The following is a 19,777-nucleotide window of genomic DNA, read 5'->3' on the forward strand; positions in this document are numbered from 1 at the left end:
TGGAGTGCTGCAACAGATGGATCTGGGCTCTTTAGGCAGGACAGGCTGGGAAGACAAAGAGAGGGAGGTAGCCTTTGAATGAGTGAACACTGGTGATGTATAGGGCTCTGCCTTCGAACGGGTCAGGAGCCAGTCAAGAACTTAGGAGTCGAGCAGATCAACATGAATCATGCTGTAGTGGGTGTCTGCTATAGGCTTCTTGGTCAGGAAGAACAAGTAGATAAAGCCTCGGTAAGACAGCTGAAAGGAGTCTCATGTTCACATGCTCTAGTCCTCACGGGGAACTTGAACAACCAGGTTGGAAGTGCCTGGATATGGGGAGAGCAGGCTTCAGGCCGCTCAGGGAACTAGTTAGCAGGAAACTAACTAGGAAACAGCTCTTGAAGACACTGGGGTCTATAAGTGCCCATCAGTTTTTAAGTACCACCTCTTACAAGCATGGGAACAGGCAATTCCAAAATGATGGAATTCAAGCAGGCACGGCAGAAGGTTGACTTGCCTGAGCAGGTGTCTTTCTCTGGAGTTTAGGTGGAAAAAGAAAGTGTATGGCTGCTGGAAGCAAAATGGTGTGACATGGGAGGACTACAGAGTTGCTTTTTGCCATTGTAGTGAGAAAATCTGTGCACCAAAGCTCAGATTTGAAGCTGCCCAGAACTGTGGGGGACAATAAAAATGATATTTGATTTGATTTGATTTGATTTGATTTGATTTGATTTGATTTTTAAATATGTTAACAGCAAGAAAGGAAATAGAAAACCTTGTTCCATTGTTAATTGATGAGGATAGTCACCTCATGAACAGGGACATAGACAGAGCAGGGACATTTAATGCCTTCTTTACCTGTCTTCAACACTGAGGTTAGGCTCTGGAGCCCCAGGTCCCTAAGACAGAGGACTGTGTCCATAGGAATGATAAACTTCCAGCCAACCCTGAACTTGTGCAGGATTTGCTGCTCCACCTTGATGCATATGAACCTATGGAGTCCAATGGGATTCACCTGATGGTATTCCAAGAGCTGGTTGATGTCATCACAAGACCTCTCTTAATTATTTTTAATAGCTTTGGGAATCTGGAGAGATCCCAGTCAACTGGAAGCAGGCAAACATTGTTCCAAGTTTCAAGAAGGGCAAGAAAGAAGGCCCTGGTAATTAACAGCCTGCCTGTCTCACTTCAGTGCCTGGTAAAATCATGGAGAGAATTGTTCCAGGATTCGTTGAAATACACATGAAGGACCATGGAGTCATTGGTCACAGCCAATATGGGTTCACAGAGGGAAGGTCCTGCTTAATTAACTTAATTTTCTTGTATGACAAGGTCACCCAATTGGTTAACTGAGGGAAGCCAGATGATGTAATCTTTTTGGATTTCAGTAAAGCTTCAGATACTGTTTCTTACAGGGTCCTTCTGGACAAAATGCTCAACATACAGCCAGATAAAAAGCATAATATGATGGGTGAAAAACTGACTGATGGGTAGGGCCTAAAGGGTTATAGTAGATGTCATTACATCAGGCTGGCAGCCACTCACTTGTGGGTTTTCCTAGGGCTCCGTCTTAGGGCCAGTTCTCTTTAATGTTTTCATAAATGTCTTGGACACAGGACGTGAAGGTATAATAAGAAGTATATAGACGATAGTAAATTGGGAGGAGCTGTTGACTCCATTGAGGATATAGAGGCTTCACAGAGAGATCTTGACAAAATAGAGTGCTAGTTAATCACCAACAATATGAAGTTTAACTAGAGAAAGTACAGGATTCTGCATCTAGGAAGTGATAATCCTGGGTATACGTACAAAATAGGGGACAGAAGGCTGGACAGCAGCCCCACAGAAAGGGATCTGGGGGTTTTGGTAATCAACAAGTTGAATGCAAGTCAACAGTGTGCCCTGGCAGCCAAAAAGGCCAGCTGGATCTTGGGGTGCATCAAGCACAGCATTGCTAGCTGGTCAGAGGAAGTGATTGTCCTGCTCTACACCCTGCTGGTATGGCCTCACCTCAAGTACTACGTGAAGTTTTGGGCACCCCACTATGAGAAGGACATAAAACTGTTACAGTGTCCAAAGGAGGACCATGAAGACGGTGAAGGGTCTAGATGGCAAGACATATGGGGAGCAGCTGAAGTCACTTGGATTGTTCAGCCCAAAGCAAAGGAGTATGAGGGGTGGCCTTAAGGCAGCCTGCAGCTTCCTCAACAGAGGAGCGGAGGGGGGTGTTATGGGGATGGCGAGGCACTGGCACAGGTTGTCTAGAGAAGCTGTGGATGCCTCATCCCAGGAAGTGTTCAAGGCCAGTTTAGATGAAGCCCTGAGCAACCTGGTCTAGTGGGAGGTGTCCCTGCCCATGGCAGAGGGATTTGAACTAGATGATCTTTAAGGTCCCTACCACCCCAAACCACTCCATGACTATGATTCTTGATACTATGGTTCTACCTCTTCTCTCTGTTGAACAGTGACAGGACCTTAGGGAACAGAATGCAGCTGTGACAGGAGATGTTCAGGCTGGGTGTTAGGAAAAGGTTCTTAACCAAGAGGGTGGTCAGGCACTGGAACAGTCTCCCTAGGGAAGTGGTCACAACATCGAGTCTGAGGGAGTTCAAAAAGTGTTTGGACTACACTCTCAGACATAGGGTCTGATTTTTCAGTGGTCCTATGTGGAGCTAGCAGTTGGACTTCATGATCCTTGTGGGTCCCTTCCAACTCAGGATATTTGATGATTCTATGAGTAAGAGAAACAGTACACAAAAGTATAGTTCAGGAAGAAGTGTTTTAGAAAAAATAATTTCCACTGCTTTCATACACTTGCAGATAGAGCACAGACCACAGTTTTCTGATATCCTTTACCCTTTGCTTTTACTGTAAGTGTTAGGATATCAGACAAACTTAATTTTAATTGTAAATCATAGATTATGCTCAACTCTGGCCCTATGGACTTCTTTCCATCTTTCAAGTGTCCAGTCATCCAAACTGTTGACTTCTGACAGCTGCCAAAGAGGTCACTAGGGTTTTTCTGGAAGAAGTTCAGGCAACACAAGAATAACTTTATGTGATAGGGCTTCACAGGATATGCTTACTGAGGAGACACTACTACTACTACTACTACTACTACTACTACTACTACTACTGGATATCAGTAATTTATAGAATCATAGAAAATCCTGAGTTGGAAGGGACCCATAAGGATCATCAAGTCCAACTCCTGGCACCACACAGGTCTACCCAAATTTCTTTGAGATTGATTGCTCTGCACCAGGTAAGAGGTCTCAGTCAGACTGGAACTGTGATACAGTCATCATACATCTTCCCAAACCAGCCAGGATCCATTTGGGATTCATTTCCCAGAGAGGGCCATCCTGGATGACACACTTGGAGGCCCCTGATGTTTGAAGTATCCTTGGGTGTGACAGTTAAGGTGACATAACAACAAATAATCGATTGAAAGGTTTTATTGATAGTGGAAGCTATTTCTGGCAGAAACTGATTAAACCTTGCTGTTTATAACAGGAACTATTTGAACCTTGTTATTTTGGCTTGTTATGGGCTGAATGGCCCATAACATACAATGAAGAAAGAGAGAGAGGGAGAGCAAGTTAGAAAGGTAGAGGTAGAGGAAAGATCTAGATCATCACCCTGGGTTCCAGTGAGTTTTCTGGTTGAGTTCTTGCTGTGCTTGTGAAGGTGCTGGGTGCACACATGGCCCCTCTGAGTTCTGCTATTTATGAGTCAGTCCCTACTTCCAGCTCTCACTTTGTATGCTACTTACTCCAAGCTTGTGTCCCAAGACCTTCTTGAGAAGAGGTCGGTGGGGAGATTGCTGATGTCTTTCCTTCCCAACCACCAGAACCACTGGCACCCACATGTCTCAGATGGTTACCCAATATAAGAAAATGGGCCCTGGAAAAGTGCAATCCTACCTCCACAAGATCCTATTTTCTAACCCTATTGTATCTCATGAGTGAGAACACCTTTTCTCTGCTGAAGATATGAGACATGGGACAAAAGCCACAACTATTGTTTGTGTTGACCTGGAGTAGAATTCTTTCAAGTGATGACAAACTGACTGAAGATGAAGTGCCACACCTGTAGCACCAAAGCTTCTGAGAAACCTGGGAAGAGACCACTGTATCCTCTTCTATGTCTCCACCTCATGATATGGTTATAAATAAAAAGACAGAGTGATGAAGTGCAGTATGGAGGTAAATAGTACCAAATAACTGTACAATGCACCCCCAGTGAGTTTGATTAGGTTTAACAGAATCATAGAAAAATTTATGTTGGACAGTGTGGTGGTTTTACCCAGCTGGGCAGCCAATCTCTCTCACTACATCTCCTCAAAGGGGAAGGGGGAGAGAATACTATGAAAAGGGCTCAAGGGTTCAGATAAGGACAGGGATATCACTATGCAGTTATCATGATGAACAAAACAGACTCAGCACAGGAAGATTAGAGAAATTCATTACCTATTACTAACAAGCTAGCGAAGTGAGAAATGAAGAAAACGAACTAAAACCACCTTCCCTTCATCCATCCTATTCCACCTCCTCCCCCCAAGCAGCTCAGGGGAATGGGGGAATGGGGACTGCGGTCAGTTTGTAACTCTTCATCTTCGCCACTCCCTCACAGGTCCCTCTCTGCCCCTGCTCCCCGTGGGGTCCCTCCCACGGGATGCCGTCCTTCCCCAACTGAGCCTGCGGGGGCTGCCCACAGGCAGCAGCTCTCCAAGCACTGCTCCCACACGGCTCCGTCCCAAGGGGTCCATCCCCCAGGAGCAAACTGCTCCAGCACGGGTCCCCCACGGGTGGGGGCAGCTCCCCTCAGACCCCCTGCTCCTGCGTGGGCTCCTCTCCATGGGCTGCAGCTCCGGCCCGGGGCCTGCTCCTGCGGGGGCTCTCCATGGGCCGCAGCCTCCTCCAGGCCACATCCACCTGCTCCACCGGGGGCTCCTCCACCCATGGGGGGGCTGCAGCGTGGAGATCTGCTCCATGTGGGACCCATGGGCTGCAGGGGGACAGCCTGCTCCACCAGGGGCCTCTCCACAGGCCGCAGAGGAATTGCTGCTGCCTGCCTGGAGCACCTCCTGCTCTCCTGCTGCACTCACCTGGGGGGCTGCAGGGATGTTTCTTATTCCTCGCTCTCCCAGCTGCTGTTGTGTGACTTTTTTTTTTTTCTCTTACCTTTCTTATATCTGCTTTCACAGAGGCACAAACAACAGTGCTTACTGGCTCTGCTCTGAGCAGTGGCGGGTCCCTTTGGCGCCAGCTGAAAATGGCCCTCGTCTGATATGGGGCAGCTTCTGGGGTCTTCTCACAGAAGCAACCACTACAGCCTTCCGCTACCAAAACCTTGCCACATAAACCCTCTACAGACAGGACTTGCTAAATCCAATTAATTCGGCTTTGTTCTGTCAAGTTTTGTATATTTTTAAGGATGGAGGTTCCACAACTAAGCTAATTGATTAGCTTCATTGTGAAAGGTTGCTTTTTTATAGATGGGGATATAGATGAAAATGAATGAAAATGAACAGCAAATATATTCTACAAATGTTAGATAATCCCTTGAGGAAGTTTTAAAAAATTATTCTGGTAAAAATTAAGATGATATAACTTGGTGGCTTCAGGAATGCAGAACAATCCTAGTAAATGCAAGTTCAAAATCCAAGGCGGTATACTGCCCTAAGTGTGTGTAAATCCAGTAAAAAAATATGAGTGTAATTAAAAGCATAATTTGAGCCTATAAACTCTGCATAATGCTTTGAATAAACTTGTTTGGATGCATGTTCTCAGCATTGAACTCAGAGTACTTTCATAATGAAGTATCAAAATCAAAATGAAACTGGAACTGCTCATAAATTCCTAAGAAGCTTGGTGGTTTCCTTTTAACATAGTCACTTGCTTTGTGGCATAAAGCTTGAATAAGAACACAAGCTTCATTGTTGATGCTTATGTTAAAATGGTTATGACGGCTGGATGAATAGCCATTGCTATCAAGCAAACAGGATACAGCTGCTTTGTCTGTAAAACTTTAACAGTCTTCGCTGTTACGTGAGCCTTCTGATTCTTCCAATGGTTGCATAAATATCCCATGTGAGTATAACACTTATAAAATGCAAATCTATATTTACTCTGTTTCTAGTCAATGAACTGCAGATTTTCTCTATATTCTTAAGATTTGCTTAAATTAATTTCATTTTCAAATGATTTGCAGGGAGTAGATTTTGAACCAGAGACTGGATAAGCCCCAGATCTTAAACACAGGTCCATGTAACTTCAGACCTCAGAGAAGGAAGAGTTTTAGAAACTGAATCTGAGTCTCCAATTCAGCCTTCTGACTGTCAAAAGCAAAGGCAGAGCAGTGGTGCTAGTGAACATCTATAACTTATGAACTGGGATGTTGCTGTTTGTAAATCTTTCATTCTAAATATCAGGGAAGAGCTGTAAGGAGGAAAAAACAAACAAACAAAAACAATGTATATATTTCTGTCTGAATGTTTTTGGTTGCTTTCCTTTGGTTGTTATTAATCCCTTACCATCTGCAGGGCTGTTTTGATTATACAACATGTCTGTGGAGATTCACATTCTGCATTCCCAGGAAAAGTATCTCTTTTTGTAAAGCTGGAAACCACACTGTAATGTTAGCCTGTATTGTACAGGGCTGTTGCTAATAACTGGAAGGTACATATTTTCTAGAATGCATATCTGCATTAGTGTTAATATAATCAATGATATTTTATTTAACAAAGATATCAATCCAATCTTATCCTAACATAAGTGAAATTCTTTATTTAATTCAAGATTTATTAGTATTGCTGCATTTTACATTGGAAAAAAATGTCAGATAAAATAGGCACTGGTTGCATTTGCAATTTATATATTGCAATTGTAGTGATAGGTGCATGGTAAACAATGCAGTGAGAGTGAAAAGTAACAGCAAAGAACAACAAAGAAGGAACTGAGTATGTTATCCTCTCACCTGAAAGCTGAAGTAAGACGGAGAGCAGACTGAAATTATGCAAATAGGCTGTCACAGGTGATGTGAACTTCAGCGATGAAGCAATGGGCTAGTACTAGCTTGACTGCATAGTGAGGCAGACAAGGGACTGCAATAAGGATGCAACAGCTGAGAGCAAACAACAGGTGAGAGGGCATGTGGTTGAGATGGTTACAGAGAATGAGGGCAGATGTCTTAGTCCTCAGGATGGGAGACTTAATGGGAAAGGCCTAAGAAATAGACTTTGAACAAATGTTGGCTTTTACTTTATTAAGATCTAGTATTTTTTTTAAACAAAATTCCTCAAACGGAAATAGAGTACATTCTGTATCTGTAAGATATAGAACAGATGTAGTTTATATGAGTATCTAATAATGACTTTATTAATATTTTAAATGAGATTTTAAGCTTAAAGGCACAGAAGCTGGATCCTTCACTGACTGGGAAAAAAAAGTTTAGTCATTTCATGAGGACATGGAAAAGCTTATGAATTTTTGCAGATGTGAGACGGCTGGAAGGAAGATTGCTGAAGCATATAAAAACACAGAAGACAACAGAGTTTCAGTAGCAGAGAAAGACAAAGCAAACAATGACTGGAACCTCACAATCTTATGCAGTGTTACTTATATGCTTAAGAAAATAGTATGTTTTTCAACAAAATGGGCGTACAACTCTGTTTCATGCAGGAGGGTCTGAACTATCTCAAAACAAAACAAGCACAGGCATGAGAATCATCATATGAGCCTGGTATTGGTATCATACTTCCTTCTGACTGAACAGAGCCCAGGTGTTCAGCTGAGTTTGTCTTTCTGTGATATTTCTAGAGTTGTACTTTGTGCATTGTGCTTTGTGATGGCCATAACTTTGCAGTACAAAAATACTGTGTGTTACCTGCTACAGCTGCACACGGTAACCTTGCAGGCACTACCAATGTGCTAGGCTGGTCCACAGGGTCCACCTCTCTGCACTACCTACTTCAGAGGTACCAAGTAATGGTTTATTAGTTAGTCCTTTAATCTTTCAGAGTAGAGTATCGGCAATTATTCTGAACTGGCATGTACTTTTGACTTCTGCTTTAAACCTGAAGAAGAGCTTGGAAACATGTTCAGGTTCTCCAACAGTTCTGGTTCTTCTAGTGGGAGATAGGCCCTCGGTATATAACACTCTTCTTGCTTAGTGCTGCAAAGTGTCATTACATCAATGCTTAATGTGCATGCTAATCATCCATTCTCTGGAATACAACAACAACAACAAAATTTGAAATTATGTTTCCAAGAAAGGATTATGGGTTTATGCATGATTTGTAGACTATAAGGGTCCTGAATCAGTGGCTATATCCCGGGTTGTGTTTGTTTAGTGGAGAGCATAAAGTAGGCTCTGTCCTTCCCAGGAGCCTTTGTTATCCTGCAGTTGGCAGCATAGCAAGGCTACTAAGCATTGGTGATGCTGGGGGGGTTTCTACTGAGGTCTTAGACTAAGATGTTCCTTTTATCTGAGAAAAATGCTGTGATCTTTCAGATGCACCGATAAAGGAAAAAGAACTGAATTCACAGTTCATGTTACACAGAAGTAGACCTCAATCTTTATTACTTAGGAGTAGATTGCAAAGATGTCTGCTCTGGGTGGCTCTGCTTGAGCAGGGGCGTTGGACCTCCAGATGTACCTTCAAACCTTGAACATTCTGTGATTCTGTGAAAGTAGTCTTTGATTTCCATGTTCCTTTGCTTACCAAGCTTTTCGCAAATTTTTCATTCTTGGCAACATTGAGCATTTCCCCAGAATAAGATCCAGGAGGCATACATGTGCCAAATAAATCTATACAAAGCATAGCCATAATAAGCAAGTACCCAGCTTTTGCTTGGTAGCTCCATGGCTGAATCAGAGTTTGATGTTCCCCTCTTGCTACCTCTTCTGCCACATAAGAGCATCTTTATACCATACACCTACATACATAGGATAAGCACCTTTTTTTTTTTTTTTCTTTTTTCTTGTCTACAGAAATGAATGAAATCTATATAGAAAATGAAGTAGTATGTTGAAAACAGTATTGTGGCCTAAAGTACCTAACTTGCGCTATTGAAATTGGAATGTTGGGTCTAAAATTTTTGATGGAACAAGAAACATCTTTCTCATTACCTGGAAAATGTAGGGAAACTGCTTCAGATTTTATGTGATCTGGTGTATTCCTTTGGCCAAAAATTACTTTTGTTTTTGGAGATAAGTGTTATGATCCCTGGGGGTATGTCAGCTGGGGCTAAGACTCAAGTTATAGGCATGATTAAGCAAATCAAAAGGAGGAAACCTATACCTATCATACTTTTGACCTAGTGGTGGGATTTTAGCAATTTATTGTCACCTCCCTCAGGACTTCACTCAGCACTCAGTAAGAAAATTTATCAGAATATGTTCATTTTGGATCAAGAAAAGTAAAGCATGGGTTTCAACTTAGTACTTTCAGTAATATAAAAAAGCTATATAGAAAGAGATAAGATTTCTCCATTTTCCCATTCATATTGCCATGACTTTGTTTTCACTGTTCCCACTCAACTGGAACTGTTACAAGTCATAAAAAGCCATGATAGTTTTTAGATGTGTGGTGCTATGGTTTACATAACCTCAAAACTCAAAGCTTTCCTCACCTTCATTTTCACAATCACACAGCACTGTGTGAAAACTTGCTTTTTCTTCTGCAGATTGGTCTGGGAAATTCATTTACTGAGAGGATCTGAATTGCTGTTGAAATGTCACACAACTTCCTCATGTTCTCATATGTGGATTCCAAATCCAGAACCAGTAGTTGCTGGTTTTTAGGGCGCAACTTTTATGAGTTGTATCTCTATGAAGTTGTAACAGGCAGATGATGAATATGCTTTGTAAATGGCCTTTTGCTAAAAGGAAATGCTGTAGCCATCTGAAAGCAAGTGTTGCATGTGAACCTGTTATGATAGTTGCGTACAGAGACCATTGCATGACACGACATGCTATACATTTTACAAAAGATAGGCAAACATTGATTGCTGTTGTGCAACAGAATGAATGGCTGATATAGTCAGCTCAGATAAAAATACTTTCCAGTAACTGGTTGCAGATTTTTTTTAATGAGGGTGCGTCAGGATGCCTGGTGCAGCTACAGTATTAGTTTGCACAGGTAGATTGCAGTGAGGTAGTGCAACAGGTTGATGCCTGCTAGTAAGATCACAGAAATAACAAAAGGTGGTTTCTAGTGCAGATTCTAGCAGATTCCCAGAAGCATTCCGTGGCTATGCTTTCTGTATAACAAATGAAAACATATTTCTCTCTTTGGGTTCTCCTACTTACCTATGGTGTGTGTTATGCTATTCTCACACTAATCCTTCTGGTCTCACAAGACTTATTTGATAAAAAATATATATATATATATATATATATATATATGATTTCCATCTGCTGGTGTTTAGTTATGTATTCCTTTATTTTTTGTTCTATCATACTATTCTCCTTAACACGTATTTTAAAAAGTCTGATCCACTATTTTATACCAGATCTGTGCTTTGCACCTTCAGCGTACCCAGGGGTATAAAAAAGAGCAGGTTCACTGTAAATATCCCACACAAGGCTAAGTCAAGGATCCAAATGTTAGTGCGAGATACTCTACAATTCTTCATTCACTTCTTCCCCCTGTGTTCACCTGCTTCTAGGTAGGTTTGTGGGTGAGTATAGCAGGAGACTGAGGGTGGTAAATTTCTGTGTAGTTCTAAATAAGTGAAATTTAACCCAGCTCTAAGGGCACTACAGGATCTTTGTTTCTGCATTCAAGAAATGGAAATTAATGCTGATACTACTTATAAACTCCTTGCTCATATAACTAAAATTATAATGATCTATCACACATTGAATAATGCCATCTTAGTCCTCTGATTAGTCCTTTCATTTACATGTAATTGACCTGCTTTCTACAGTTGTCTGTCCACCTTTGTGGTATCAAAAGCTTAAAGTCTCTATTTCCAGGAAAAGTTCCCTAATATCAGTTGCTAACTTTGATAAAACCTTGAGGTACTGAGAACTCAAAGGTGGAAGCAATCAGAGAAATGCAGTACCTGAGAAAATCAGAGCCAGAATGTTTCAAGCTGAGTCGCAAGTGAACAGGGAAGTAAAATCTAAAACCTTCTCCAGTAAGCTCTGGGGAAGTCTAAAATTGTTCCTTCTCTTCTTTACTTCCTTATGCTGTTTTCTGGATCTGTTTCAGAGATATCCAGAAAGATATATATATATTTTTTTTTCTGAAGAAGAAAAGAGAGATTTTTCAGACTATGATACGAGAGCTTGTTTGTTAAAAGTATTTCTTCATTCTTCTCTATTGTCTCTTTAGTAACAATTATCCCTAGGTTTTCTTGTCTGATTGTTTTTGTTTTAGTTAGGTTGATTTGTATACAGCAGTTCTAACATTATTTTCCTTGTTACTGGAAAAGGAAGACACTAACTGTAAGACTGGACTTTCTCCTTTAAAGGTTGTTGGTTTACTGTAAGCAATGCAAGGTACTTCATACATGTCAGGCACTACCATGTGCAAAAGCCATGAATCCTGAAGCAAGCTTTAATTTACCCCGCCCTGAGATTTCCAGCACCACATGTTGAACGTGAGATATCTGCTGGTTGTGAGGTTAAAGAACTCAGATAACAAACCAAGATAACAGGTATACTCGAAGAAGTATGCGAAACAGAGATGAAACAAAATCAGGATCAGTGATCTTTCTTTAAGCTAGATCAGGTGATCTGTAAGCTAGGTCATGAATTAGTACAGGCAGTTAAATAAGTCTGCTTGTCTGTGTTTATAACGCCCTGACATGTGAGAAGCCAAATGCAATTGCTTCTGTTATTTATAGGTACAGAATCTATGTGAAACTCATGAAGCTGTTGTAAAAGTTCTACCCCATCAGATTATTTAAGTCTGTTTGCAAGATTCAGATATTTTGAAAAACTCAAGGATAAAGTTGTAGAAGTGTTTTTTCTCCCTTCACTGATATAACTCAGTGGTTCATATTCTGTGTGTGAGAATGGGTTATTTTAATCAGGATTTTCCTTTTTTTCTAGTGGTAGTTTTTGTTTGTTTGTTTGTTTTGTTTTGTTTTTAATAGCTGTGAGGTGTTCTGAAGGGTTGAAAGGCTTTTAGTGGCAGCATTCTAGTTCTCTGCAAGAGAAGGTAGCTGTTGTAAAGCTGCAATTCTTTTATTTCAGATCCACCTGAGAAAATGTTCCAAATCCTGACACTGCTGTTGCTGGAAATGCAGCTCTGGGTGGTTTCAGGTGAGAGGAACTAGACTGCTTTCCAATCTCATCACTAGGACCGATGTGATGACACTGTTGACCCCTCAGAGTGTAGGATGCAACACCTCCAGCGATAACTACGCGAATGGCTGGTGGCATCCGGAGCCTCTGCTTTGCAATGCCTCATAGAAGGCATTGGGTAAGCACTGAGCACAGGACAGATGTCCATCGCTTTCCATGATCATGCTTCTTGGAAGCATGGTGTGTTGGCAGTGGGTGTCCTGAATTACATGGCTGTGAGAAAGATAATAAGGAAACATCTTAAGCCAACTGCAAACTACAACAACCTTATTCATCTGTCCCTGTAGCAGGAGCAGCTTGACTAAAACCCACAAGGGGACCATGGGGGGAGAAAAATAACTGAGGAGCACTGCATATAAAATTGCAATAATTCTGTACCTGTCCCCTGGGTGGCCACTGTGCACAAAGGAGTTTGCAGAGTAAACTGAATTCCTTGTGAAGTGAAGTGGATTCCTGGTGATGTGGCAGTGCAAAATGGGGAATTGCAAGAAGAGAGCTGCAGGTTCCCAGCCTGAGGCCAGCTGTAATCAACAAGAGACAGCCCTGTTCCCCATCTGCACACGTTGTATTCAATAAAAAAATCGGTATTATTATAATTACTAGGGATAAGTCTTCTTCTTTCTTTTTCTTTCTAATCATCTTGAGACAAATACATGGCAATGTACATGTATACTCCTTATTTAACTTCACTTAGGTTAGTGAACTCATGTTCTGTGCAGACACAAAATGACAAATAACAATTTAAAATGGGTAAAGCTTGGCAATTCTTTATATGATTTCTCTGTTGTATTAAACAGTGTATCAACTGTATTAAATACTGTTGTATTAAAATGAATAAGCATTGCTAAAAGGAATTGAAGCTTTCTCTGTAAGTATTTCACAAACAGATGATTAAAAATCAATACGTGCATGAGCAGGTGCATGAACTTCTCTTTTGAATGTCACTGTCAGTATGACCAAGTGTTTCTGAATTAAATATACCAGTATCTGGTAAATCCAATATCGAAGGTAGTAACAAGGTATATGGAATGAATTATAAAAAGCTTTATTTTATCAAGTACTCTTCAAAATGATAAACAATTCATAACAATATGAATTTCAGGTTTGGTAAACAGCTAGGAAGATTGTTTTGGCATGTTTTGGTAATACTGTTGTACATTTCTAAGGTTGCATGGGATCAAATGATATTCACGTGGTCTCACGCTTGTGGAAGACCACAGTTTCTGCGTAGCAATTCTTGCATGTTACACACACTTACCTCATGCAAATGTATGTGTTTCTCAGGAGTTATACTGGATTTTCACTTTTTAATGAATAACAAAACTAAGCTTAGTATTTAAATAACTAATTGTCACTTTTATAAGGACTTACAAGAACATACAGATACAGATTTAATTTCAGAAAAGTGCTTAGTATGTAATCACTGACTCAGCCTTAAATTAATTCTAAAATGTGAAAAAAAAAAATAATGCGTTTCTTATCCTTATCCTTCAGACTCTGTAAGCAGTAGAGAATAGAGATGCTTTTCTATAGATACAACTGACATGGTAAAAATGCTAGTGTGAATAGGAACAAAAATGTTTAAAACTTTCGAACTAGTGACTATATGCCCAACTGCATGAAAACTGCTTGCCCAAGCTTAAAAAAAAATCAGAATGTACAGCAAACAAAACCTGTTTTCTTTTCCTACCTTAGGTTTATTTACAGTTGAAGTTCCTCAGCAGCTGTACGTTGCTGTGTTTGGGAGCAATGTGACCATGGAATGCAGATTCCCTGTGAATGGCTCGTTGAACCTGGGACTCTTAAGTGTTGTCTGGGAGCAGAAGAGGCAAGGTCACTCAGAATCAAGAGATGTGTATGCACTTCACAAGGGGAAAGCACTCCCTCCATCTCAGCATCACGATTACGTGGGAAGAGCAGCACTGTTACATGACGAATTGGAATCGGGACGAGCTATCCTTCAAATCACCAGCGTCAAGATCACAGATGCGGGATCATACCTTTGTCTTATTGACTACCAGGGTGCTGACTACAAGTACATTACTTTGGAAGTAACAGGTTAGTAGTTGAAAGACAGCAGTTGAAAGACAGCACGTGCGTACTCATTTGAGACATCTCAACTAAATTCCTATAGACTAGCAGGAAATCAAGAAATGGCAGGAATTCATGGCTAAGTCTCTCACCAAGATACTGTGCTCAGCTCCCAGGTGCACCAAAGCACTTGTCTCAGTGACAGCTAGCCTTTAGTTCAATGGCAGCTGAGCTTCTCTGAGGGCCTCTCCGTCTTATCTCTATGCCCTATTCTGTGGTCCCCTCACCCCACTGCCCTGTCGAGCCACCTCTGGCCATTCCCAAGCATTTTTCAAATGTGCTTTAATTCACCTATGAGCCCTGCTGCAAGTACCCAAGTGTCTAGGAATTCCCACAGTGCCTGCGGCTCCAGGAACAAGGACATGTGATTTTGTGTGTTTGTCAAAGCCAAAAGGACATTAGTAATAAATCCATACATGACTGGATAGCATTGCAGAGCAGTCCTTCAAAAGGCGTCTGGCATTTCCCACCAATTGCTGTATGCCTGTGTGGTATGAGGCAGCATTTATTTCCCATTCAAGCACTCAAATAACAAACATTGTCAAGCACAAAAACAGACACAGACATTTTTAAGGCCTATCTCAGTCCCTCTGAATTGATCTCACAGAAATTCAAAGTTCTTTTTGTTCTCATATGATGAAAATATGCTTGTTCATAAAGCATGGAAGCACAAACAGTAAAAACAACCTTTTTCTTAAAGTGGCCTGAATGATTTCTTTTGTACTACAACTACTATTTTGTGTATTCAGGATGGGGAAATAGGGCCCCATGAGATTTCACTTATTTGTTCTGCGCTGATGAAATACGAATTCAGTGTTATTTGCTGCCTTGGATAGAGTAGTGGAGTAAGCCCTGTCACTGTGGGCCTGAGAAGGATTGAACTGATACTACTGAGTTGTTCTACAAAATTTCCTTTGTCATTTCAGTTACAGGCACAGATATAGTATGACAATAAAGGGAAGGTGGGAAAGTGAAGTGGGAAAATTAGTATCATTGCATAAAATAGTTTCACACCACTTGTTCTTATGCAGCATCTTACAGGATAATAAACACTCAAGTGATGAGAAAAGGGGATGAAGCAAAGTTTGTTTTTATATGCCAGTCAGAAGGCTTTCCTCTGGCGGAGGTATTCTGGCAAAATGAGAAGAACATCAGCCTCACTGGGTCTGCAAATACCACCTACACGCTGACTACAGATGGCCTCTACAATGTCACCAGCATCCTCACATTCAAGCCAAACATGAGTGAGAACTACAGCTGCATTTTTTGGAATAAAGAAGTGAATGAAGAAACTTCAGCTCACTTTTCCACTTTAGGTTCATATCACCTTGAACTTGTATGAGAGAGAGAGGGAGTGTTGAAAATGATTATGTGCATTGCTATATACATAATGACCTATTATCCATCACTAGAATTTGATTCTAGCAAGCAATGTAATACTGATGATCTGGAAAGGAAACAAGTCAGTGTTATTTATGTCTTTGAAACCTAGATGAGCTCACATCACAAAAAAACAGCCAGTCATTTTCTGGTGTATTTTAGTTTTAGGGTGGCTCCCATTATTTTGCTCATTAATTTCTTTAATCTTCATGGCTATCTTTCCTGATCTAGACTTCTAATTAATCATTCTTCAAATAGGGTATAGCTAAATTGCAGTAGTGCTTGCTCAAATGCCATGAAAATGAAAGATGTATTTCAGAGCTTCTTATAGCAATATTGCAGAAAAAAATATCCATAAAATGTTGAACACCACATTGTGATACATATTAAGAATCCTATGTTCAGTCAGAGCAAGACTTTGGAGAATCAGAATTGGTAACTTTATAAACTATTCCTGTTTTGTAAGTTATGAATTTACTTTCTTTTCATGTTTGTTTATTTATTTATTTTGACAGCTTTATTGAGTACACTGTATAGTGGACAAAAATCCCTGATCTTATTTATCATCGCCACGTGTGTGATAGTAACAGTCCTTCTCTCTGCCTTAATAATCTTTCAAAAGAGAAAATCATTCAAGAAATGCCATGCCAAAAAAAAGGTACATTTTACTTCAGACAGTGGATTTTTCTCTTATTTTTTTATTTTCCTGTGAATGAAATTGGAAGTTTTAATAACCCTGGGAATGCTTCTTGGACTTTGACCATGTTTTCTTTCTAGAGGAACTCTGTTCCAAAATGAGATCTTGCCTTATATGAGCTGGGCTTTATTTTTCTCACCTTTCACTTACGTGAGACAAGGTGTATGGATGTATATTTTCATTTGAACATCTACAGTTTTGTAAAGGATACAAGCAAGTTTTGTCTTGGGTGAGGAGGGTTATAAAAACATAGTTCGCTGACACATATTTTTTTCATCCATTTGAAATGTTTAATTTTTTTTTGTTTACAAATGTGTTTACATTTACTTCAACAGACAGGAAAACTGAACCCTAGCCTGACAGATGAGAACAGTAAGTCATATGTTTTTATGTTTATGCTTACAGCTTTTTCTTCCTTACAGGTAAGATCTATGTAAATCTATAGACTGCAACTTAAATAATGTGACATCAAAATAGAGGCTAGTTTTGAATTTAAACTTTTTTAAACTCTAGTATCGATACTCTTTACATTATAAATCTAACTTAATGACCTTCTCACATTCTATATAAAAATAATGAATGTTTATTGCCTGCTGCTGATAGCTTGTATATGTAGCCATGTACACCCCTGTACAATAATTGCTGTTCCAGTATTCTCAGCTGGGTATGATGCATGGGGAAAGCTGGTTGTTTTGGAAGGTGTAAAGCTTTTTTGTAGCAATTGTCTGTTATGCTTTTGGCTCAAGCCACAGGTTTTGTCAGTAAATAAAATGACATCTGACTTCTCTGGAGCATTAGATGATCTTCCGAGCCACTTCTCATCTTAGTATGTGACTTTGCTAGACACCCAGGAATTATTACATGGCAAAGGAAAGGTAATTTCTAATAGCATCAGGATGCATGTGACTATCTTGTACTAACACTGAACTGGTGAAAAAAAATAAAAGAGATAAAGAAATCTGTAAAGCAATATAAGAAAGCTCTTAAAACACCTGCATATATAAATCACATTTATTAACTATAAATAGAAATCTGATAGATTATTGTATTGTCAGGAGAGAGGCTGTGGTCACTGTCAGGTACAGTGATACCGGGTACAGCTGTAATTCCTTGCTGCAGCCGCCAGGGATGTCTATTGAGGACTGCCGCGAGGCTTCCTGATACACTCCAGGAAGACAAATGACTACCCTAACTCTGTGCAAGGAGCAAAACTGGAGCAGAACTGTGATACATCTGATAGAGGACCTGAGGAAATAACACAAAGTGGTTTCTGGACACACAGAGAGGTTTGGGCTTTTCCAAGAACAGGATTTACTTGAGAAGCCACTCTTGTTTCTCATTACTAAAAAAAAAAAAAAAAAAAAAAAAAAAAAAAAAAAAAAAGTCACCAGGTTAAAAAGAAAACTTTGTAGGAGTAATAAAAACTGGGAATTGGAGATGGAGAATGACATCTTCACTGACTTCCACTTCACCTTCAATCATGGTGCATGCCTTTCGCCCCTAGCCGTCCCACCCACCAGCATCAGTAGATCTCATACACAAAATGACAGTTTCAGAAAAGCACTTTCACCTGTTCACAAATTATGACTTGCTGAAGTCAAAGGCCCTTTTTCACTTTCCATGTGGTGGTTTGAAACTACAGTGGAACCAGGCCATGTGCAAATGAATGTAAGCTCCAGGCTGGCAGAGTTTTGGTGGACAGCTCTGGTGCATGCCCAGACATAATTTCAGTGCACGTTGTCTGAGCACAGACTGGCTTTCTGTGGCTTTTTGTGTTACTGTTGTAGGTTTTTTTTTTTTTTTGCTTTGTAAGCATTGGTCTCCTCTTAGCACTTACTGAAATGAAGAAATTAAAGGAGAGCTGGCTGCTTTTTGTGGTTTTGTTTTACTTCTTCATTTTAATGACCGAAAATCTTTGTCATATGACTTACTGCGTGTTGCACAAACATTTATATTTCTCAGCACCATATATTTTTAAGAAACACTGGAAAGAACCTTTTTTCCATGATGAGTATGCAGTTGAAGCACAAAAGCCACAGATACTTTACCAGAGAGCCTTGGAAATGACCCACATGGCCTTGGTTACAGGAACAAGGATTGTTCATGTTATCATTTTAACTTACAGCTTGAGCTGTACCAGCACTGAAGACCCAGACTGTTTTACCTCATCACTGAAATCCCAGTTCTGCAAACATTTCTTCAGCTGCACAGATTTTACTAACAAGCATTCCCATGGATGCTGTCTAACCAGATTTCAGTTTTGTTATTTCATTTGCATGACTGATTGTCAGTGATAGTTTTGACATAATAGAAAATTCAGAATTTGGGTCACAGATTAGACAGAGTTCTTCCCTCTAAAATGATTGCAACAGGATATCTTTGGAGTTAACAGCAGCTTTAAGGAGTCACTGTACTTCAGCATACCCAGAACTCACATGTAATTAAGATAGGGTCCTCAGTGTTTATCACTTGGTTGTTAAAATTAGGTGATTTATTTGCTTGTATTATTGTAGATTTTAAAAGTAATGTTTTTTCTTCTTCTTTTTCTAAGGAGATGACTATAGCCCTCAAACTGAGGCTGCATACTTGTCAACTGCCACATATTCTGGAGACAGTGGGAGTGTGAGTCTGTGAGAGCTCCTCATCTCATATGCTGGAATTTGCACTTTTTATATCTGCTTCTGAGGACTTCAGAAGAATGTTACAGCACTTTAGCTTCAGATGAACAATGAACTTGTGGGAGTTTGTTTAATGGACAGCTGTGCTTCTTCAGATACAGTATCCTGACTTTACTGAGAATCGTGCTGTTATTAAATATGGTTTACCACTGGGAAAGGGTTTTCTGTCTTTGATTCACTTTATGTTTGGGCATATTGTTGCTCAATTATTTTTTTTTCAAGAATGCTTTTGTTAACTGGAAAGGTCTCATGAATGTGGGAATTTGAATAAAAGCTGTACATGCTGTCCTATGTCTAAACATCTTTAATGTGGAGACATTTATATGCAAGTATCTCATTTCCAAACCTTCTAACATATTACACTGGGAATTAGCACAAGTGCCCACCAGCAAGGCAATATATGGAACATATTTCACAAAATCAAGGGAAGGTTGAAGTTAAGTCAAAGTACAGACTTTAAAAAACAAATAAGCAAAACACAACAAACAAACAAAAACTAAATCAACATTATATCATGGAAGCAAATATTAATGTAGAGTCTATGTAAAACTCTATAAGTAAACCAGGTTAAAAACTATGAACTGTGATGTTGTAGCTGCATGACAATAAGGAGTTTTACATCTGA

At 40.0% G+C, this 19,777-nt stretch overlaps 1 protein-coding gene across 6 annotated transcripts; it reads left to right on the top strand.

Annotated features, from left to right (window-relative positions):
- The first annotated feature begins 5,855 nt into the window (after positions 1-5,855).
- LOC101798906 (programmed cell death 1 ligand 2) lies at positions 5,856-19,451 on the top strand. 6 transcript variants are annotated; one of them, XR_011805869.1, is made up of 7 exons: positions 5,861-6,077; positions 12,196-12,264; positions 14,002-14,364; positions 15,429-15,713; positions 16,293-16,435; positions 16,810-17,349; positions 19,026-19,451. XR_011805869.1 is itself a non-coding variant. In XM_027446786.3 (7 exons), exons 2-7 carry the CDS (start codon positions 12,210-12,212, stop codon positions 19,106-19,108), a joined length of 966 nt encoding a protein of 321 aa, XP_027302587.2. In that variant the 5' UTR covers positions 5,861-6,077; positions 12,196-12,209; the 3' UTR covers positions 19,109-19,451. The 6 variants fall into 6 exon arrangements, 5 of the variants coding, with proteins under 5 accessions (XP_071887461.1, XP_027302587.2, XP_027302589.2 ...); XM_027446786.3 differs by having other exon boundaries at positions 16,810-16,846; XM_027446787.3 differs by lacking the exon at positions 5,861-6,077 and adding an exon at positions 6,866-7,127 and having other exon boundaries at positions 16,810-16,846.
- Positions 19,452-19,777: the final 326 nt, after the last annotated feature.

Source organism: Anas platyrhynchos, chromosome Z (assembly GCF_047663525.1).
Source record: "Anas platyrhynchos isolate ZD024472 breed Pekin duck chromosome Z, IASCAAS_PekinDuck_T2T, whole genome shotgun sequence".
In the NCBI taxonomy this organism is placed as follows: Eukaryota; Metazoa; Chordata; class Aves; order Anseriformes; family Anatidae; genus Anas; species Anas platyrhynchos.

Coding starts and splice junctions, on each gene's coding strand:
- LOC101798906 (XM_027446786.3), top strand. CDS start 12,210: ATGTTCCAAATCCTGACACTGCTGTTGCTGGAAATGCAGCTCTGGGTG. Junction 14,365..15,428: donor CATTACTTTGGAAGTAACAG/GTTAGTAGTTGA, acceptor GTTCTTATGCAG/CATCTTACAGGATAATAAAC. Junction 16,847..19,025: donor TAGCCTGACAGATGAGAACA/GTAAGTCATATG, acceptor TCTTTTTCTAAG/GAGATGACTATAGCCCTCAA.